The following is an 18,883-nucleotide window of genomic DNA, read 5'->3' on the forward strand; positions in this document are numbered from 1 at the left end:
TCTTAGTCTGTCAATTTAATGGATGTGATAATTAAAGATTCATACTAGATCTACATGAACACATGCAGAAACGTAATCATAAAAGCTTAACCATAAATGCTTCAGTAAATCACACATAGATAATGAATGACCCAGAATAATGTGAAGGCGATCTACTTGTAGCATGTGTTAATGTTAGATCTACATTGTCTTTCTTCACTTTACACAAGAAAGAGAGCCCGTCACAAGTAAATAACATTCAGAAACACTCCATTGTTATATTCAATACAATTGCTTATATCAGGGATTGGCAACTTGGATGAGGGTGGGGCCAACACAAAAACAGAACTAATGAGGGTCCACAGTTTCCTTGTGACTCTGCGTACCCACATTCATACACCCCCCCCCCCTACCCAAACCTATTTTTTTCTTTATTGGTCCACAGGCCTACAAAAGGGGACCGCGGGCCACCAGTTGCCCATCCCTGGCATATTTAATAGCTTGCTAAAGGGTATTTTTGAGTGAGCTCACCATCTAGAAATAAGCTTGTTATTTGAAAGTAAAGATGCATTTAGTATTTGAAAAGAGAAGGAGCTTCCTCAGCTTATCACTTTATAACAGTTATCTTATATAATTCATTTATAATATGATAATGTATTGAATCATATCTTTACTTTATATGTCTATGCTGTGGTGTACTTATACACACCATACAGTATTGTATATACAGTGGATTCAGAAGGTATTCAAACCAGTTTTTCCTTTGTCATTATTCAGGTATTGTGTGTAGATTTGTTTTTTTTCTTCATCATTTAATCAGTTTTAGAATAAGGCTGTAATGTAACAAAATGTGGAAAAAGTCAAGTGGTCTGAATACTTTACGAATGCACTGTGTGTGAGATTTATATATTATTTAGAGGCAGTGGTTATCTAGCCGGCTAACAGCATTAGATGTTAAAAGTATATTTTGCCGGTAAGGTTACTCATTTTCTAGTGAAAAATACTTTAGCAAACATTTTTATAAAACATTAGCAAATAACACTACGGATCTTTTACAATCAGTGAGAAATAGGCTGATCAAGAGGGCCAAAAGAACCCCACAGCGAAGGTGTCATAATACCCATAAAACATAGCGGTCAAACAGGGAAATGGTTCCAATCATTTTCACACTATTCTTTTTTCCCCATAGGGGATTTGAGACACCCTTAAACTCAGGGATGATTCGTGGAGGCACACCTTGTCGGGACATTTTGACAACCACATTAATCTCTGTTGGACAAGGTGACTTATCAATATATTCTGCTCGATTTACTTGCAGAAAATAAATTACTAATTGGCATCAACGTAGACATAATGCAAAACGACAACTCCCTGTAAGCTCCTGAACGTCATCTCTAGCTGACACCTTTGCTAACAGGTATTGTGTCAATTTAAAACTTGCACAAGACAGTTCACAGAATTGTTCATTTATAAAGAAATGTAGCCAATTTATTCATTATTACATTCCACTAACATTAGTTAATCCAGACATTATTACCTTTGCCTCGATTCGGCAGTCTCGCCCAGATCATCATGGCATTTGTAGTCCTTTATGATAGCCACATTAGCAGCTAATTAGCATTGAATTTGGGGGTAAATACAGGTGAGTATATTTATAAAAGTCACCTTGTCCTAGAGAGATTTACACAGTTATCAAAACGTCATGCCATGGTAAGCCTACATGAAACAAACCCCTTATTTTAAGTGTTTTTAAAATCCCCTATGGGAAAAATTAATGGTGAAAAAATGATTGGAACCATTTCCCTGTTTGACTGCTAGGTTTTATGGGTATTATGAGTCATACTGTGGTCCTCTGAACCAATGCTTGAATAGTCCACCACAATTAGCATGTTTATGTAAAGGATGTTGAGACTTATTAATTCAAGGCAATGGTGTCCAATCTACTGATCTCTCTTTTCGTTACCAGTGAAGGGCGCTCCATTGTACCATATGCGAGATCTATTTCTGACATCCACTATAAGACTCTGTAACTATTACTTTAAATATTACAGTGTGAACTATGGTGAACAATACGTCACTCGTAGATGGCCCATATGGGGTGGGCTAGACCCTCCATTGCAATCTGATTAACAATATGTTGGAAATCCCCTGTAAATACCTTATCATGCAACTGGTGGTGCATCCTGCACACTTGATGGTTCCACAAATGTGACTCTCAGTGCCTTCAATGAATACAATTCACAATATCTATATAATCCTGCAGATCTGACGAATGGACCGAACGCTTGAGATAGCGCTCTCCCTGAGAGAATTTCTGACCCACCTGAGTTTTCATTCAAATGCTGTTAGCTGGCTAAATAGACACTGCCTAGATTATGCTTATAATTATATTATATTATTTAATATATTTATAATTTAATGTATTTTATGGTCATAAGTCATCATTGTGTGTGTTCTTCTGCTGTGCATTTTTGGGCCTTTAACTACCCCTTCCTGTTTCTACAGACCTTTGACCACCACTTCTACAAGCCTTTGACTTCCACAGTCATTACAGGCCTGTGAGGTCTACAATGGCCTTGATGAAAATGGTGTCATCCCTAAGGTAGGAGCTCTTGCCTGCCAGTTTAGCCAATGGGCAGAAGAGTGGGCAGCCACTGGCTATGTTCATCTCACTGATTGGCCGCTGGAAAGAGGTGGAGCTTACATCAGGCCGGAATGCATCAATGATATGCTCCCTGTTATTCTGATCCAGCAGCATCAGTGTCACCTGCAGGGAAGAGAACGAGGAAAGAGGACGGAGATTTAATATTTAGTTTTTACTATAATGCATTTTGTTGTAGTTACTAATGTTAGACACAGGTAACAGACAAAATAAAGGAAACAAAAACAAAGTGTCTTAATAGGGTGTTGAGCCAGAACAGCTTCAATGTACCTTGGCATGGATTCCAGTGCCTGGAATTCTATTGGAAAGCTCATGCTTTCAATATACTTTGTATCCCTTATTTACTCAAGTCTTACCTTCTGACTGAAGGGCCATTTGAGCAGAGCGTCACACTTGCCCCTCATCACCACGAAGAAAAGAGAAAGGTGAGTCCCTCGACCCGTTCCGTCCCCATTCAGATACAGTCTCAGACACATCTTATAGCCATATTTACTTGAGTAGAATGCTACGGGATAAGAGGAACTATATTAGAATCACAGTATGTGCATCTGTGATTTATTGAGTCACTTGTGGTAAAAATGAGTGCATGCTTGTGGAATAACATTGCCATAAATGTGCATAGAGTATGGTATACTTATGATACACTAAAGAGCAAGGAGATTAAAAAATATATATCAAATCAGATTTTCCTAAATGAAAATAGAAGGATTTTCAAGTTAAAGCCAGTCAACTTGTTACTGCAGGCCTTAAGGACTGGTGAATAACATAAGAATAAAATAATCTGGCAGATCTAACCTGGTGAGAACATAGCGGGTGTTCGCCCAGCCACAGCGTCCTGGCGGCGCCGTGAGAAGTCGGCGATCTTCCAGACAAAGACACCATCAAAGGTGCAAAACTGGAGTTCTCTCAGAGTCTGGTCTGTCTCAGCCAGTTGTAGGTCCCGCATGGTGAGAGTGCGCTCTAGTTGACGTACCTTGTTGCCGAGGTTCTCAATCTTGTCTTGGTCTAGACGATGTTGCCGTGAGAAGGCCTCTAAAGTGAGAGAACTCCTCTCCACTTCCCTGTTCAATACACACACTATATTCTCCAGTGCTCTCACCTGCAGGACCACAACACAGAGAATACAATGAAGACAAGTCCTTCATTATGTGTTACTGCATCTGCAACATCTCTGTATGGATTACTATTCAGGCCATCTGTAAGAGTTCAATAACAAGTAGGATGCCAATCCAATTGATCATTTAACAGCTTGGTTGACATTGTCCTGTTAAACAAGGGAAGCTTTAAAACAATATATAAGACAACAATAGCTTCCGTAGTATTTCCTATTCCTCAAATGCATCAGACCAAATTAAGCCAACCTTGTGGTCAAGACCAAAGGTCTGTCCAGAGGCAGCAGCTCCTCCCCCATCTGTGGCTGCAGTAGCTGTGGCTCCATCCTCGGGAGCGCGGTACAGGCCCAGCCCAGAGTCCTCCTGCCACTCCCCCAGCCCTGGGGCTTCTGGACGCTGAAGCCGCACCAGAGACATCATCGCCAGGATCAGACGCATGTGCTCCATGACACTAGTCTGCTCGTGGTCACTGTGCTTCCCATTATCAATCTGTGTTGACACAACACAAGGCGTTAAGCACATTGAGTTAACTAGTCTGTATCATACTGTTCAGTGTCAATTTTAGATGCCCTTCAATATTGAGATTCAAGCTAGAGTTCAATTGTAGGGGACAGCACATAAAGCACAGAACATTTACTCTCAAACACTAGATGTCTCTTTTGAGACGTCTCTTTGTTGAGGGTGTGTCTAATACCCAAGAAAATATGTGGACACCTGCTCGTCAAACATCTCATTCCAGAATCATGGGCACTAATATGGAGTTGGTCCCCCCTTTGCTGCTATAACAAACTCCACTCTTCTGGGAAGGCTTTCCAATAGATGTTGGAACATTGCTGCGGGGACTTGCTTCCAATTCAGCCACAAGAACATTAATGAGGTGTTAGAAGATTAGGACTGGCTTCGCAGTCGGCATTCCAATTCATCCCAAAAGTGTTCGATGGGATTGATGTCAGGGCTCTGTGCAGGCCAGTCAATTTCTTCCACACCGATCTCGACAAACCATTTCTGTATGGACATCGCTTTGTGAATGCCGGCATTGTCATGCTGAAATAGGAAAGGGCCTTCCCCAAGCTGTTGTTGCCACAAAGTTGGAAGCACAAAATCATCTAGAATGTCATTGTATGATGTAGCATTACGGTGAAGCGTGAATCAACACTCCAGAGAACGCGTTTCCACTACTACAGAGTCCAATGGGGACAAGCTTTACACCAACAAACAATTATTGTGCTGATGTTGCTTCCAGAGGCAGTTTGGAACGCAGTAGGGTTAGGGTGAGTGTTACAACCGAGGACAGACCATTTTTGCACCACAACAATGGCCAGGTAGATGTCAGATCATGCTGTACGTACTACTAGGTTGGATACTACTTGTGCTTCAACCAAGAAGTTGCCACAAGTGTCTAATTATAAAGGTCTAACTATAAACCCAACAATCAACAGAACATTGTTCACTGTCTGCATGCCATGGAGTAGTCAAGGTGACTCAGAAAAACAAGAGGAAAGAGGGGATTTGTTTTAATACAAACGACTACAAATTTAGCCAGATTTATTTGACTGTCAGATGAGGGCAAGTCATAGGAGAAAACTGAGAAAAACAAACCAGTTTCCTCTGACAAACAGGAAACCGTATTCAAGAGCTGTCTGGGACATTACAATCAAAGATATGCATTTTTCAAATATCTAAGAAGGCCATCATCATATACTGTAGATAAAACCTTATCTGAATAGATATAATTTATCTTCTATACACACCACAACCTTGCAGCCGACCTCACTGAACGGACATGCAGTCTTAGACTTGGCACAGGATCTGCTGTGATCTAGAAACTGCAGGGAGAGAACAGAAAGAGAAAGATCAGGGGGCTTAACCCTGAAAATAACCGGCATTATTGTCACGACTTCCGCCGAAGTCGGTCCCTCTCCTTCTTTGGGCCGTGTTCGGCGGTCGACGTCACCGACCTTCTAGCCATCCATGATCCATTTTTAATTTTCCATTGGTTTTGTCTAGTCTTCCTACACACCTGGTTCCAATCCCATTCATTACACATTGTGTATTTAACCCTCTGTTTCCCCTCATGTCCTTGTCAGAGATTGTTTTTTGTATGTAGGTGTGTTATTTGTTCTGGTGTGCGACGGGTTTTGCACCCTATTATGTTATTTTTGTATTCTTTGGTTTTCTGAGATTTTTGAATGTTTAATAAACAGCTCCATTTTTACCAAGTTCATTCTCCTGCGCCTGACTTCCCTGTCACCAGCACGCACCGCATTACAATTATTTCAAATGTGAAAGTAGATGACTGTTGATGTTATTTTATTCTAAGTTCAAAGGGCTAACTCAAACAAAGTGCAACTACCTTCTTAGTTCTGTTATGAGAAGACTTCATAGTGAGACCTACTTCTATTAAAGAGTGGTAAATGAGTCTGTTCATGCTCTGGCCTACTCCACTTGACTGTGCAACAATGTATATTTATTGAAAGCAGAAACTGTATAGGACCATGGCTGATAAGATACGATTAATTGACCTAGAAAGCAAGCCAAATGAAGACTTTTAAAAGACACAGTAGAGGACAGACCTTTTCCCGTGGGATCTTTTTCTTTCCACAGTCCTTGCACTGCATGGGAAACTTCTGGCAGATTTCATCATGAGCCTGTAATAGATAAGGAGTGGGAGTTGGTATGAGAATATCAGTTCATCTCAGAATCCACACATTCCATAACCTTCTCATCAGAATCTGACTGTCTGGAGTACTGTTTCCACTTGTACATTTGTTGACCATTGGTGTTTTCCAGATATGCGTCTCACCTTGATTTCCTTGAAGTTGAAGGAGACTTTGCAGTACTTGCAGTTCAATGTCCTTGCTTCACATTCTCTCTCATTATGCCTCTCTTTTTCACTGCGCAGGATAAGGACCTGGCAGTTTTCACATGGTACTCGCTCATACTCACACTTGCCCTCGTGTTGTGCCTGGGAAACAAAAACAAAGAGTTTTACCACTGATCATCAAATGCCATTTAGAAGTAATTAAGCTGAACCAGTTCAGAAAGATAGAAAACCAGAGTGCCCCACCTCAGCTGACACATCAGCTGAGATGGTACCAATTAGAGGTGAGTATCAATCACGCCTATCCAGAGCTTTCCCAGATATCACCGCGCCTTATCGGATCTTGAGGTTGGCTAAACAACCTATGCCCTCTATTCAGGATAGGCCAGAATCCTAGTGGTCCTCTACGCTCAAGTTTAAGGTCCTGAGCACTCTGGAGCAGGTTTTCATCACTGATCTCTCTGTAGTTTGCTCTGTTCATCTTTTCCTCGATCCTGACTAGTCTCCCAATCCTTGCCGCTGAAAAACATCCCCACAGCATGATGCTGCCACCACCATGCTTCACTGTAGGTATGGTGCCAGCTTTCTTCCAGATGTGACACTTGACATTCAGGCCTAAGAGTTCAATCTTGGTTTCATCAATGAGCCTTGTGGTTCCAAACTTCTTCCATTTAAGAATGATGGAGGCCACCGTGTTCTTGGGGACCTTCAATGCTTCAGAAATGTTTTGGTACCCTTCCCCAGATCTGTGCCTTGACATAACCCTGTCTCGGATCTCTATGGACAATTCCTTCGACCTCATTGCTTGGTTTTTGCTCTGACATGCACAGTCAACTGTGGGATCTTATATAGACAGGTGTGTGTCTTTCCAAATCGTCTCCAATCAATTAAATTTACCACAGGTGGACTCCCATCAAGTTGTAGAAACATCTCAAGGACGATCAAAGGAAACATGATGCATCTGAGAAAAATGTTGAGTCTCATAGTAAAGGGTCTGAATACTTCATTTAAATAAGGTATTTCTGTTTTTTTATTTGTTATAAATGTACAACATTTAGCAGGGCTGGGGAAAAAGAGGGAGAAGCATCAGGGATAGTCGTATTAAAAGGGGTGGGAGATGAGGAAATGTTGAACGGGCAAGGAGGCATGGCTGAGTCAAATAGAAATCCTGACTTAAGGAAGTTGGGATTAAAGAGCTCAGTCAGTAACAACCACATCATCAACTTTAAGGGACATGGGCAGCTGTGGGGAGGAGGGTTTATTCTCCAGGTCTTTTAACAGTTTTCCAACTTCTTGGGTTTAGACCCACAGAGAAAGAACTGCTCTTTAAAGTAACTAACTTCAGCCTTCCGGATAGCCCGAGTTCACTTATTTCTCATTTGCCTAAACGAGAGCCAGTCAGCCCGAGTATGCGTGTGCCGAGCCTTTCGCCAAATGCAATTCTTGAGGTGGAGTAACTATGCAAGATCACGGTCGAACCAGGGCCTGAATCTGTTTTTAATTCTCATTTTCTTTACGGGGTCGTGTTTGTTAATAATATCACTGAAAATATTAAAAAAGAAGGTCCAAGTGTCTTCGACAGAGGGGATCAAGCTGATTCTATACTATTTTACAGAGGCCAGGTCATGAAGGAAGGCTTGCTCATGAAAGCATGAGCAAGCATCTATGACAAATCAGGAAAGGTCGTTTCCCTGTGCAGCCATTACGAACACAGGCTGTAAAACAGTGATCCCTAAGGTTTTAACAGAAGGCACCAGACTGATACCAGGATTATTTGTGAGGATAACATCAAGAAGAGTAGCCTTTTCTGGGTGTTGGAGTCATACCTAGTGGGATTGGTGATAATATGAGAAAGATTTAGGGAATCCCATTGCTTTAGGACTTGGTCAGGTGGTTTAAGCATGTCCCAGTTTAGGTCACCTAGCAGGACAAATTCAGACTTGGTGTAAGGGGCCAGGAGAGGGCTTTGGGCAGGTAGGGTACAGGCCGGTGCTGATGGAGGACGATAGCACCCAGCAACAAAGCGCTATTTGAAAGTTGAATACTTAAAACCAGCAAATTAAATTGTTTGGGGACAGGCTTTGTGGAGACAACCGAGCACTGAAGGTGATCCTTGGTCAAGATTACCACTCCCCCACCTTTGGAAGATCTGGCTTTCTGAAAAAGGTTATAACCAGAAAGTTTAACATCAGTATTCAAAACACTCTTCCTTAACCACGTCTCAGTGACCAACACATCTGGATTGGAGCTCTGAACCCACATTTTCAATTGATCCATTTTTGGTAATTAGCTTCTAGTGTTAACGTGCAGAAATCCCAGGCTTTTACGGGAGCAGAAATCAGTGAAGCAGATAGAGTACAAGTCAGAATTGGGGCTGGCAACAGTAGATGGGCCAGGGTGTACATGCATATTTCCAGATATCATCAACAGTAATACAATCAAGGCACGGCATAGTACAGGGAGAGCTCTACAGTGCTGATTTATGACATCTGAATGTGCATCAGATGGCAACAAGGTCATATTTGTACAGCAAATCATAGAAAAACTAACATAGACAACCCACCCAACTCACGCCCTGACCATACCAAAACAAAGACATAACAACAGAACGTGACAGCTACAGATGTCTCAAGTTGAGGGAGCGTGCAACTGGCATGTTGACTGCAGGAATGTCTACCAGAGCTGTTACCAAATAATTTAATGTTAATTGCTCTACCATAAGCATCGTTTTAGAGAATTTGGCAGTATGTTCAACCAGCCTCACAACTGCAGACCACGTGTAACCACGCCAGCCCAGGACCTCCACATCCGGCTTCTTCACCTACGGGATCATCTAAGACCAGCTATCCAGACAGCTGATGAGACTGGGGAGTATTTTTATCTGTAATAAAGCCTTTTTGTGGGGGAAAACTAATTATGATAGTCTGGGCATGGCTTCCCAGTGGGTGGAAGCCAAGCCCACCCATGGTTGCACCCCTGCTCAGTCATGTGAAATCCATAGAGGGCCATGAGAGACTAATTTATTTATTTCAATTGACTGATTTCCTTATCTGAACTGTAACTCAGTAAAATCGTTGCGTTTATATTTTTGTTCAGTGTGTGTTGGCAAGATAGGCAGATAGTTCACGTGCCAAGATGAAGATCATCATGCCTCAAGCGAGGGTACCCAGCGGTACGTCACCAGGGATAGAAGTCGCATGTTGCTCAGTTTATGCCACACGTGGTTAAGATTCTCACATAGGATTCATTGTTGCAATGGTAAGATTACTTAACTGGTCTATTCGATAATATCTAAATGGCGCTTCTGCCGTAGCTACAGAGTCGTCTGGTGTAAGGTTCTGCTGTTTTGGGGGATCGGTATAGCTTACTGCGCTTACTGCCCATAGGCTATATTATACTGTATATTGACGCTTTGCTTAGGCAGTGAGCTACCCTGAAGGAGCAGAGCCTAAATCGCCAAAACTTGCATTATTCATTGCTTAAAAGCGGCAATATGTAACTTTTTGGGCGACCCGACCAAATTCACATAGAAATGTTAGTTATAAATCTGTCATTCTCATTGAAAGCAAGTCTAAGAAGTGGTAAATATGTTCTGTTTCCCAGTCTTAATTTTAGTTTTTGCATCGTTTACTTTCAGTTTTGTACACCAGATTCAAACAGCTGATAATACAATATTCATGGTTATAGAAAATATATTTCACAGCAGTTTAGACAGTACAATGATTCTCTACACTATGCAGTTGTTTAGTCACAAACAGTAACTGGCAGAACTATTAACATTTTTCCAAACAGAAAATGGCAGAGCAATTTCTGCATAGTGCATCTTTAATAAATGGTTAAACATATTTCTTCGTGGTGCTTTCTTTCTGAAATTAAGCGGAGCCAGTTCAGAAAGGAAACCTGATTGCCCAGTCTCAGCTGACACACCTGCTGAGATGGTACCAAAGAGGCCAGTATCAATCACGCCTACATTATTTGGTGGTCTATTTTAAGCTGACCAGGTCCCCTCACCCATCATGCTGTTACTTCAACTATGCGCCGGCTTCTTGCTCGCACCACCAGGTTCTGTGTTTCTGTCGGGGGATTTGTATAGCTTACCACACTCACTGTCCATAGGATATATTATATATTGACGCTTTGCTTGGGCAGTGAGCTAACCTGAAAGAGCAGAGCCTATAGCTCCAAGATTTGCATTATTCATTGCTTAATAAATGGTTATAAATATTTCAATGTGGCGTTTCCTTTCTGAACATGCATTTACAGTTAAAAAGACCTTTAAAAAGCATTGTGTTATGAAAGGAGCAGACTTGGCATGACTGCAACATGTTTTACATTTGAGTCATTTAGCAGACACTCTTTTCCAGAGTGACTTATAGTAGTGAGTGAATATATTTTAATACTTATTTTTCAAACTGGTCCCTCGTGGGAATCAAACCCACAACCCTGTCGCTGCAAAAGCCATGCTCTACCGACTGAGCTACACTGTTCTCAGTAATAAATTATCCTTTAAAATCAACGATAAGCCAAAACAATAGCTGTTTTATAGCCTACTCATACTCCCTTGGCTTAAGAGGGACAACCTGTCTATTCAGTAAACACAGCTCTATGCAAGTCATAGCTTGCCAGATTAAAATAACAGTTGGGTTGATGGTTAACCAGTCTGCTGCATACGAGTTTATAAGCAGCCAGTTATGGCAGTTAGAAGATGTACATCTAGTTTAACTGAAAACGGCCACAACGGAGCAGGATGTATGGTTAGACCGTGGTGACCTTATACATCACAGAGAACTGCAGTAGATGCCACAATTGACTTTTAAAGTGTGAAACTCTTTATGGTTGTAAACTAAACTGACACAACAGATTCATATATGAAACACTGCTCTACTTAAATATTGTTCATCTATAGAAAAAGGTGTTGCGTGAGATGGGAAACATTGTATGTGTTTGTGAGAGTATGGCCTATTGTGGTTGTTTTGGTGTTGCATTAAACTGCACATTGAAACTGCTTGCGGTTGTTCAACAAGAACTCAAAATTGGTTTTTCAACCACTGTGTCAAGGGTTGAATTAATTATGCCTCACAACTACAACAGTTAAAATATAAAGTCAAATACAAATTAATCCATCTATTTGTGAATCATTACAGTAAATGTCAGTCCTGCTCTAGACACATTTTTTTCAAGCAGGTGGGAGGAGAAGGGGTTGGGGGGAGAGAAGAGTGTTGCCATCTTTCCCATGTCTTTTCTCATTCAGTCTCAAGAAGGCAACAGAGCAGGTAAGTGAGCATGTTTTTCCAAATACCCTTACCAACCCTTCTCTAAAATATCCCCAAGCCAACATTAACCATAACTAAAAACAATAACGACTTCTAAAGTTTTCCTAATTTGGAAACTCACGAAACGGTTCAGCCTATGTCAATGTAAATCCATAAACATGGGCACCCTCATAGATATTATCCAGACCAACTTGCCCTCCAAATACAAAAACATCCTGTGGTGGACTGCAGTAGCGTCGAATAGTCCCTGTGATATGCACATTTTCAGGGTAGTCAGGAACCAATAAACGCAGTCAGTCAGGAAAGCAAAGACTAGCTTTTTCAAACAGAAATTTGCATCCTGTAGCTCTAACTCCAAAAGGGTTTGGGACACTGTAGTGTCCATGGAGAATAAGATCACCTCCTCCCAGCTGCCCACTGCACTGAGGCTAGGTAAAACTGTCACCACCAATAAATCCATGATAATCGAGATTTTCAATAAGCATTTCTCTACGGCTGGCCATGCTTTCTTCCTGGCTACCCCAACCCCGGCTAACAGCTACGCACCCCCCGCAGCGACATGCCCAAGCCTCCCCAGCTTCTCCTTAACCAAAATCCAGATAGCAGATGTTCAGAAAGAGCTGCAAAACCTGGACCCGTACTAATCAGCTGGGCTAGACAATCTGGACCCTCTCTTTCTAAAAATTATATGCCGCCACTGTTGCAACCCCTATTGCCAGTCTGTTCAACCTCTCTTTCTTATCGTCCTAAATCTCCAAAGATTGGAAAGCTGCCGCGGTCATCCTCCTCTTCAAAAGGTGGTGACACTCTAGATCCAAACTGCTATAGACCTATATCCATCCTGCCCTGACTTTCTAAAGTCTTCGAAAGTCAAGTTAATAAACAGATCACAGGACCATTTCGAATCCCCACTGTAATATTTGTGTTGTGGAGAAATGACCAGGCAGGAGACGGGAGTACAGTTAGTTGTCGTTTAGTCAAAAACCCCTCGTGCTCTACAGTTCGCGGCATTCCAGTGCGCATGTGCATTTCCTATTAGGTGTAGTAACGTAACACTGCCTTAATGCATTACTGCTTAGTAACAGCACAGTAACTAATATAAACAGATGTAGATCCCAGATACTACACCCACCGTACCTTCTCCGCTGTGGAATCTGGTTTTCGAGCTGGTCACGGGTGCACCTCGGCCAAGCTCAAGGTACTAAACGATACCATAACCGCCATCGATAAAAGACGGTACTCGCAGCCGTCTTCATCGACCTGACCAAGGTTTTCGACTCTGTCAATCACCATATTCTTATCGGCAGACACAACAGCCTTACTTTCTCAAATGACTGCCTCGCCTGGTTCACCAACTACTTCTCAGACAGAGTTCAGTGTGTCAAATCGGAGGGCCTCTTGTCCGGACCTCTGGCAGTCTCTATGGGGTGCCACAGGGTTCAATTCTCAGGCCGACTCTTTTCTCTGTATATACCAACGATGTCGCTCTTGCTGCGGGTGATTCTCTGATCCACCTCTACGCAGATGACACCATTCTGTATACATCTGGCCCTTCTTTGGACACTGTGTTAACAAACCTCCAAACAAGCTTCAATGCCATACAACACTCCTTCCGTGGCCTCCAACTGCTCTTAACCTCTTACCTCCACCCGACACGCAGGCGTCCCATCTAGACATCTGGAAATGCAAATGCGCTACGCTAAATGCTAATAGCACTCGTTAAAACTCAAACGTTCATTAAAACACACATGCAGGGTACTGAATTAAAGCTACACTCATTGTGAATCCAGCCAACAAGTAAGATTTTTTAAATGCTTTTCGGCGAAAGCGTGAGAAGCTATTATCTGATAGCATGCAACACCCCTAAAGACCTGCAGGGGACATAAACAAAATAATTAGCATAGTCGGCGCTACACAAAATGCAGAAATAAAATATAAAACATTCATTACCTTTGACGATCTTCTTTGTTGGCACTCCTAGATGTCCCATAAACATCACTATTGGGTCTTTTTTTTCGATTAAATTGGTCCATATATAGCCTAGATATCAATCTATGAAGACTGTGTGATCAAGGAAAAAAACAGCGTTTTATAACGCAACGTCATTTTTTTAAATTAAAAAAGTCGACGATAAACTTTCACAAAACACTTCAAAATACTTTTGTAATGCAACTTTAGGTATTAGTAAACGTTAATAATCGTTCAAATTGATCACGGGGCGATGTATATTCTATAGCTCTACGTCTTGAAATAATGTCCGGGTAAATCTCAACCAAAATATCCTGTTGGAGACCGGAAGAAATGGGCTGTCTCTTGTTCATTTGACCAAGAAATAAATCCTAGGCAAATGACAAGACTGTTTACATCGTGTGGAAGCTGTAGGTATTGCAACCTCGGCTCCAGGTAATGTGGTTTCTATTCAACAATACATTCAAGTGGCGCATTGATATATTTTCCAGTTTTCAGTGATCAGATTTTCCTGCGCTTTTCGATGAAACGCACGTTCTGTTATAGTCACAGCCGTGATTTAACCAGTTTTAGAAACATCTGAGTGTTTTCTATCCACACATACTAATCTTATGCATATACTATATTCCTGGCATGAGTAGCAGGGCGCTGAAATGTTGCGCGATTTTTAACAGAATGTTCGAAAAAGTAGGGGGTAGGATCAACAGGTTAAATGCTAGTAAAACCAAATGCATGCTTTTCAACCGTTCGATGCCCGCACCTGCCCGCCCGACTAGCATCACTACTCTGGACGGTTCTTACTTAGAATATGTGGACAACTACAAATACCTAGGTGTCTGGCTAGACTGTAAACTCTCCTTCCAGACTCATATTAAACATATCCAATCCAAAATTAAATCTAGAATTGGCTTCCTATTTCGCAACAAAGCATCCTTCCCTCACACAGCCAAACATACCCTCGTAAAACTGACGATCCTATCGATCCTCGATTTCGGTGATGTCATTTACAAAATAGCTTCCAATACTCTACTCAGCAAACTGGATGCAGTCTATCACAGTGCCATCCGTTTTGTCACCAAAGCCCCTTATACCACCAACTACAGCGACCTGTATGCTCTAGTCGGCTGGCCTTCGCTACATATTCGTCGCCAGACCCACTGGCTCCAAGTCATCTATAAGTCTATGCTAGGTAAAGCTCCGCCATATCTCAGCTCACTGGTCACCATAACAACACCCACCCGTAGCACATGCTCCAGCAGGTATATCTCACTGGTCATTCCCAAAGCCTCCTTTGGCCGCCTTTCCTTCTAGTTCTCTGCTGCCAATGACTGGAACGAATTGCAAATATCGCTGAAGCTGGCTGGAGACTTATATTTCCCTCACTAACATTAAACATCAGCTTATCTGAGCTTATAACGCAACGTCATTTTTTTAAATTAAAAAAGTCGACGATAAACTTTCACAAAACACTTCAAAATACTTTTGTAATGCAACTTTAGGTTTTAGTAAACGTTAATAATCGTTCAAATTGATCACGGGGCGATGTATATTCTATAGCTCTACGTCTTGAAATAATGTCCGGGTAAATCTCAACCAAAATATCCTGTTGGAGACCGGAAGAAATGGGCTGTCTCTTGTTCATTTGACCAAGAAATAAATCCTAGGCAAATGACAAGACTGTTTACATCGTGTGGAAGCTGTAGGTATTGCAACCTCGGCTCCAGGTAATGTGGTTTCTATTCAACAATACATTCAAGTGGCGCATTGATATATTTTCCAGTTTTCAGTGATCAGATTTTCCTGCGCTTTTCGATGAAACGCACGTTCTGTTATAGTCACAGCCGTGATTTAACCAGTTTTAGAAACGTCTGAGTGTTTTCTATCCACACATACTAATCTTATGCATATACTATATTCCTGGCATGAGTAGCAGGGCGCTGAAATGTTGCGCGATTTTTAACAGAATGTTCGAAAAAGTAGGGGGTAGGATCAACAGGTTAAATGCTAGTAAAACCAAATGCATGCTTTTCAACCGTTCGATGCCCGCACCTGCCCGCCCGACTAGCATCACTACTCTGGACGGTTCTGACTTAGAATATGTGGACAACTACAAATACCTAGGTGTCTGGCTAGACTGTAAACTCTCCTTCCAGACTCATATTAAACATATCCAATCCAAAATTAAATCTAGAATTGGCTTCCTATTTCGCAACAAAGCATCCTTCCCTCACACAGCCAAACATACCCTCGTAAAACTGACGATCCTATCGATCCTCGATTTCGGTGATGTCATTTACAAAATAGCTTCCAATACTCTACTCAGCAAACTGGATGCAGTCTATCACAGTGCCATCCGTTTTGTCACCAAAGCCCCTTATACCACCAACTACAGCGACCTGTATGCTCTAGTCGGCTGGCCTTCGCTACATATTCGTCGCCAGACCCACTGGCTCCAAGTCATCTATAAGTCTATGCTAGGTAAAGCTCCGCCATATCTCAGCTCACTGGTCACCATAACAACACCCACCCGTAGCACATGCTCCAGCAGGTATATCTCACTGGTCATTCCCAAAGCCTCCTTTGGCCGCCTTTCCTTCTAGTTCTCTGCTGCCAATGACTGGAACGAATTGCAAATATCGCTGAAGCTGGCTGGAGACTTATATTTCCCTCACTAACATTAAACATCAGCTTATCTGAGCAGCTAACCAATCGCTGCAGCTATACATAGCCCATCTGTAAATAGCCCACCCAATCTACCTACCTCATCCCCATATTGTTTTTATTTACTTTTATGTGCTTTTGCACACCAGTATTTCTACTTGCACATCACCATCTGCACATCTATCACTCCAGTGTTAATTTGCTAAATTGTAATTACTTGCTACTATGGCCTATTTATTGCCTTACCACCTCACGCCATTTGCACATGCTATATATGTGTTATTGACTGTATGCTTGTCTATTACATGTGTTGTTGTTTGTGTCGCACTGCTTTGCTTCATCTTGGCCAGGTCGCAGTTGTAAATGAGAACTTGTTCTCAACTAGCCTACCTGGTTAAATAAAGGTGAAATTTAAAAAAATATATATGATTAGCAACACTGTTTGTCTTTCCACTTCCCAGTGAATCCTACAGTAAACACAGGTTTTTTTTTATAGTCCACTGAATACCTGTTACTGACTCCAAATCACACAATCTCCCACAGACAACGACAACATTAAAAGGCCACTGAACCAACACGAAACGCCTACACGATAAAACATTTTTAGCACAAGTTGTGCTTATCATCAAGTTGGTTGTCAGCATGACATTTAACTGCACAATCTGCATGAACACAAAAACTTTCTGCTGAATCGGCCCTAGAAATGTAGCATAGACATTCTCACTTCTTTTCTTCCCCATTGTGAAAGTAAATACAATTCTATCCACAGTTCTGAGGAAGCACATTAACCCCCCAAAAAACTTTTTACTGAATACCCAGACATATTTACAGTTGACAGTCTTTTAACATCCCCCACAAAACACACAGTTATAACCTACGATTAGATACAAATGTGCTCAAACTGAAGAAATAAAAGAGCAATGAACTTAAAACTTTCCCCTCCCTAACATTCCCTGTTATACAACAACAGTACATGTTAGTTTAACTCTTGGCATAAGGCCAAGGTTTGCTTCCTCATAAAACTCCCCTCTCTTCCTGTTTTCAGTCTCTACAATCGATGGACAAATGGATTTATAGTTAAATTAGTCTTAACAACAATACAATAACTTGCAGTTTATTATTATTATTATGAATTTCTCAGACTACTCAAGACAGATGGTAAACAGAATGTAAATCTAAGCCTGCAGGTCTTGGGTACTTTCCACTCTCCGCCTAACAGGACACATTTTAAAAAACTCCAGGGACTTTCCAAGTCATATAACAAAGGCAGATCCTGTTTCACTTTCACATGACAACCAAACCCGTTCCACGTGTTGATTTTGTCTATCCCCACCAGACGCCTTCATGACACGCAGGTTAAAATACTAAAACCAACTGTGAACCAAATATATTAATTTAGGGACAGGTTAAAATACATACTCTATGAAACATTCATGTACATTTAGCTAGCTTGCATTGCTAGCTAATTTGTCCAGGGAGATAAACATGGGTTGATGTTTTACCTGAAATACACACGGTCCCTTTTTTTGTGCTGGATCTTTGCAGAATTTTGACCCATTCTGAGTCACACAAAATCATGTGTTCTCTGACAATTTATTCACAGATAAAATCAAATCAAATCAAATTTATTTATATAGCCCTTCGTACATCAGCTGATATCTCAAAGTGCTGTACAGAAACCCAGCCTAAAACCCCAAACAGCAAACAATGCAGGTGTAAAAGCAAAAGGTCGCACACACAATGGGGCCAGTCTGGTCAGCATGTCAGATTGCTACTGTGTGCCTTTGCTATTCGCTCTCAACACAAGAGACATGAGGGACGTCCAATCAGGTAACTCAAATTCAAAACATGCACAAGATATTCTCATTTGAATCACCCAATGACAACCCAGTAAAACATAAGCATTAACTCCATGCTATACCTCATATTCTTTTATGCAACCAGTCCAAGAGCATCCCTCACTGATACATTTGGCAGGCAGGCTGGCGATTTCTCTACCAGCTGCATTGTCTGGAAAAGCCTGAGGGAGGTGAAAAGAACAAAGAGTACTCTAATTACACACAGTAGTTGTCACATTCACTGTTACTGTTCAACCAGACTGGGGGGGGGGGTTGTCTTAAACATTGAACTGTAATAAATACTTTAGATGAATGAAATCCATATCCTTTTTTCGCCAGGAGCAACATGATTCACCAGAGATGTTGTTAGAAGTTAAATTAATGGAAAGGAGCCTTACCTCATTACTATTGAGAATGGACTGTGGCTCCTCATATATCTCCTCCTGTCGACAGGCTTCACAGGGCTTTGGGCCGGAGCTGATGATGGAGTCACACGTCATGTGATTTTACAGTACAAAATGATTTCAGAGGCCAACAACTAGAGGGCTCTTAGCCTCGCCTGAACCACT

At 41.6% G+C, this 18,883-nt stretch overlaps 1 protein-coding gene across 2 annotated transcripts in view; it reads right to left on the reverse strand.

Annotated features, from left to right (window-relative positions):
- Positions 1-18,883, reverse strand: part of LOC124007347 (TNF receptor-associated factor 2-like) — a 23,954-nt gene continuing 5,071 nt past the window's right edge. For both annotated transcript variants that reach the window (XM_046317839.1, XM_046317841.1), the window contains exons 3-11: positions 18,713-18,791; positions 18,398-18,496; positions 6,557-6,718; positions 6,327-6,401; positions 5,505-5,579; positions 4,003-4,242; positions 3,437-3,740; positions 2,998-3,146; positions 1-2,746 (exon numbers count right to left, since the gene is read on the reverse strand). In XM_046317839.1, coding sequence (XP_046173795.1) covers positions 2,528-2,746; positions 2,998-3,146; positions 3,437-3,740; positions 4,003-4,242; positions 5,505-5,579; positions 6,327-6,401; positions 6,557-6,718; positions 18,398-18,496; positions 18,713-18,791 — 1,402 coding nt within the window. In that variant the 3' untranslated portion in view covers positions 1-2,527. The remainder of the gene's footprint in view (positions 2,747-2,997; positions 3,147-3,436; positions 3,741-4,002; positions 4,243-5,504; positions 5,580-6,326; positions 6,402-6,556; positions 6,719-18,397; positions 18,497-18,712; positions 18,792-18,883) is intronic.

Source organism: Oncorhynchus gorbuscha, linkage group LG20, assembly GCF_021184085.1.
Source record: "Oncorhynchus gorbuscha isolate QuinsamMale2020 ecotype Even-year linkage group LG20, OgorEven_v1.0, whole genome shotgun sequence".
Lineage (NCBI taxonomy): Eukaryota > Metazoa > Chordata > Actinopteri > Salmoniformes > Salmonidae > Oncorhynchus > Oncorhynchus gorbuscha.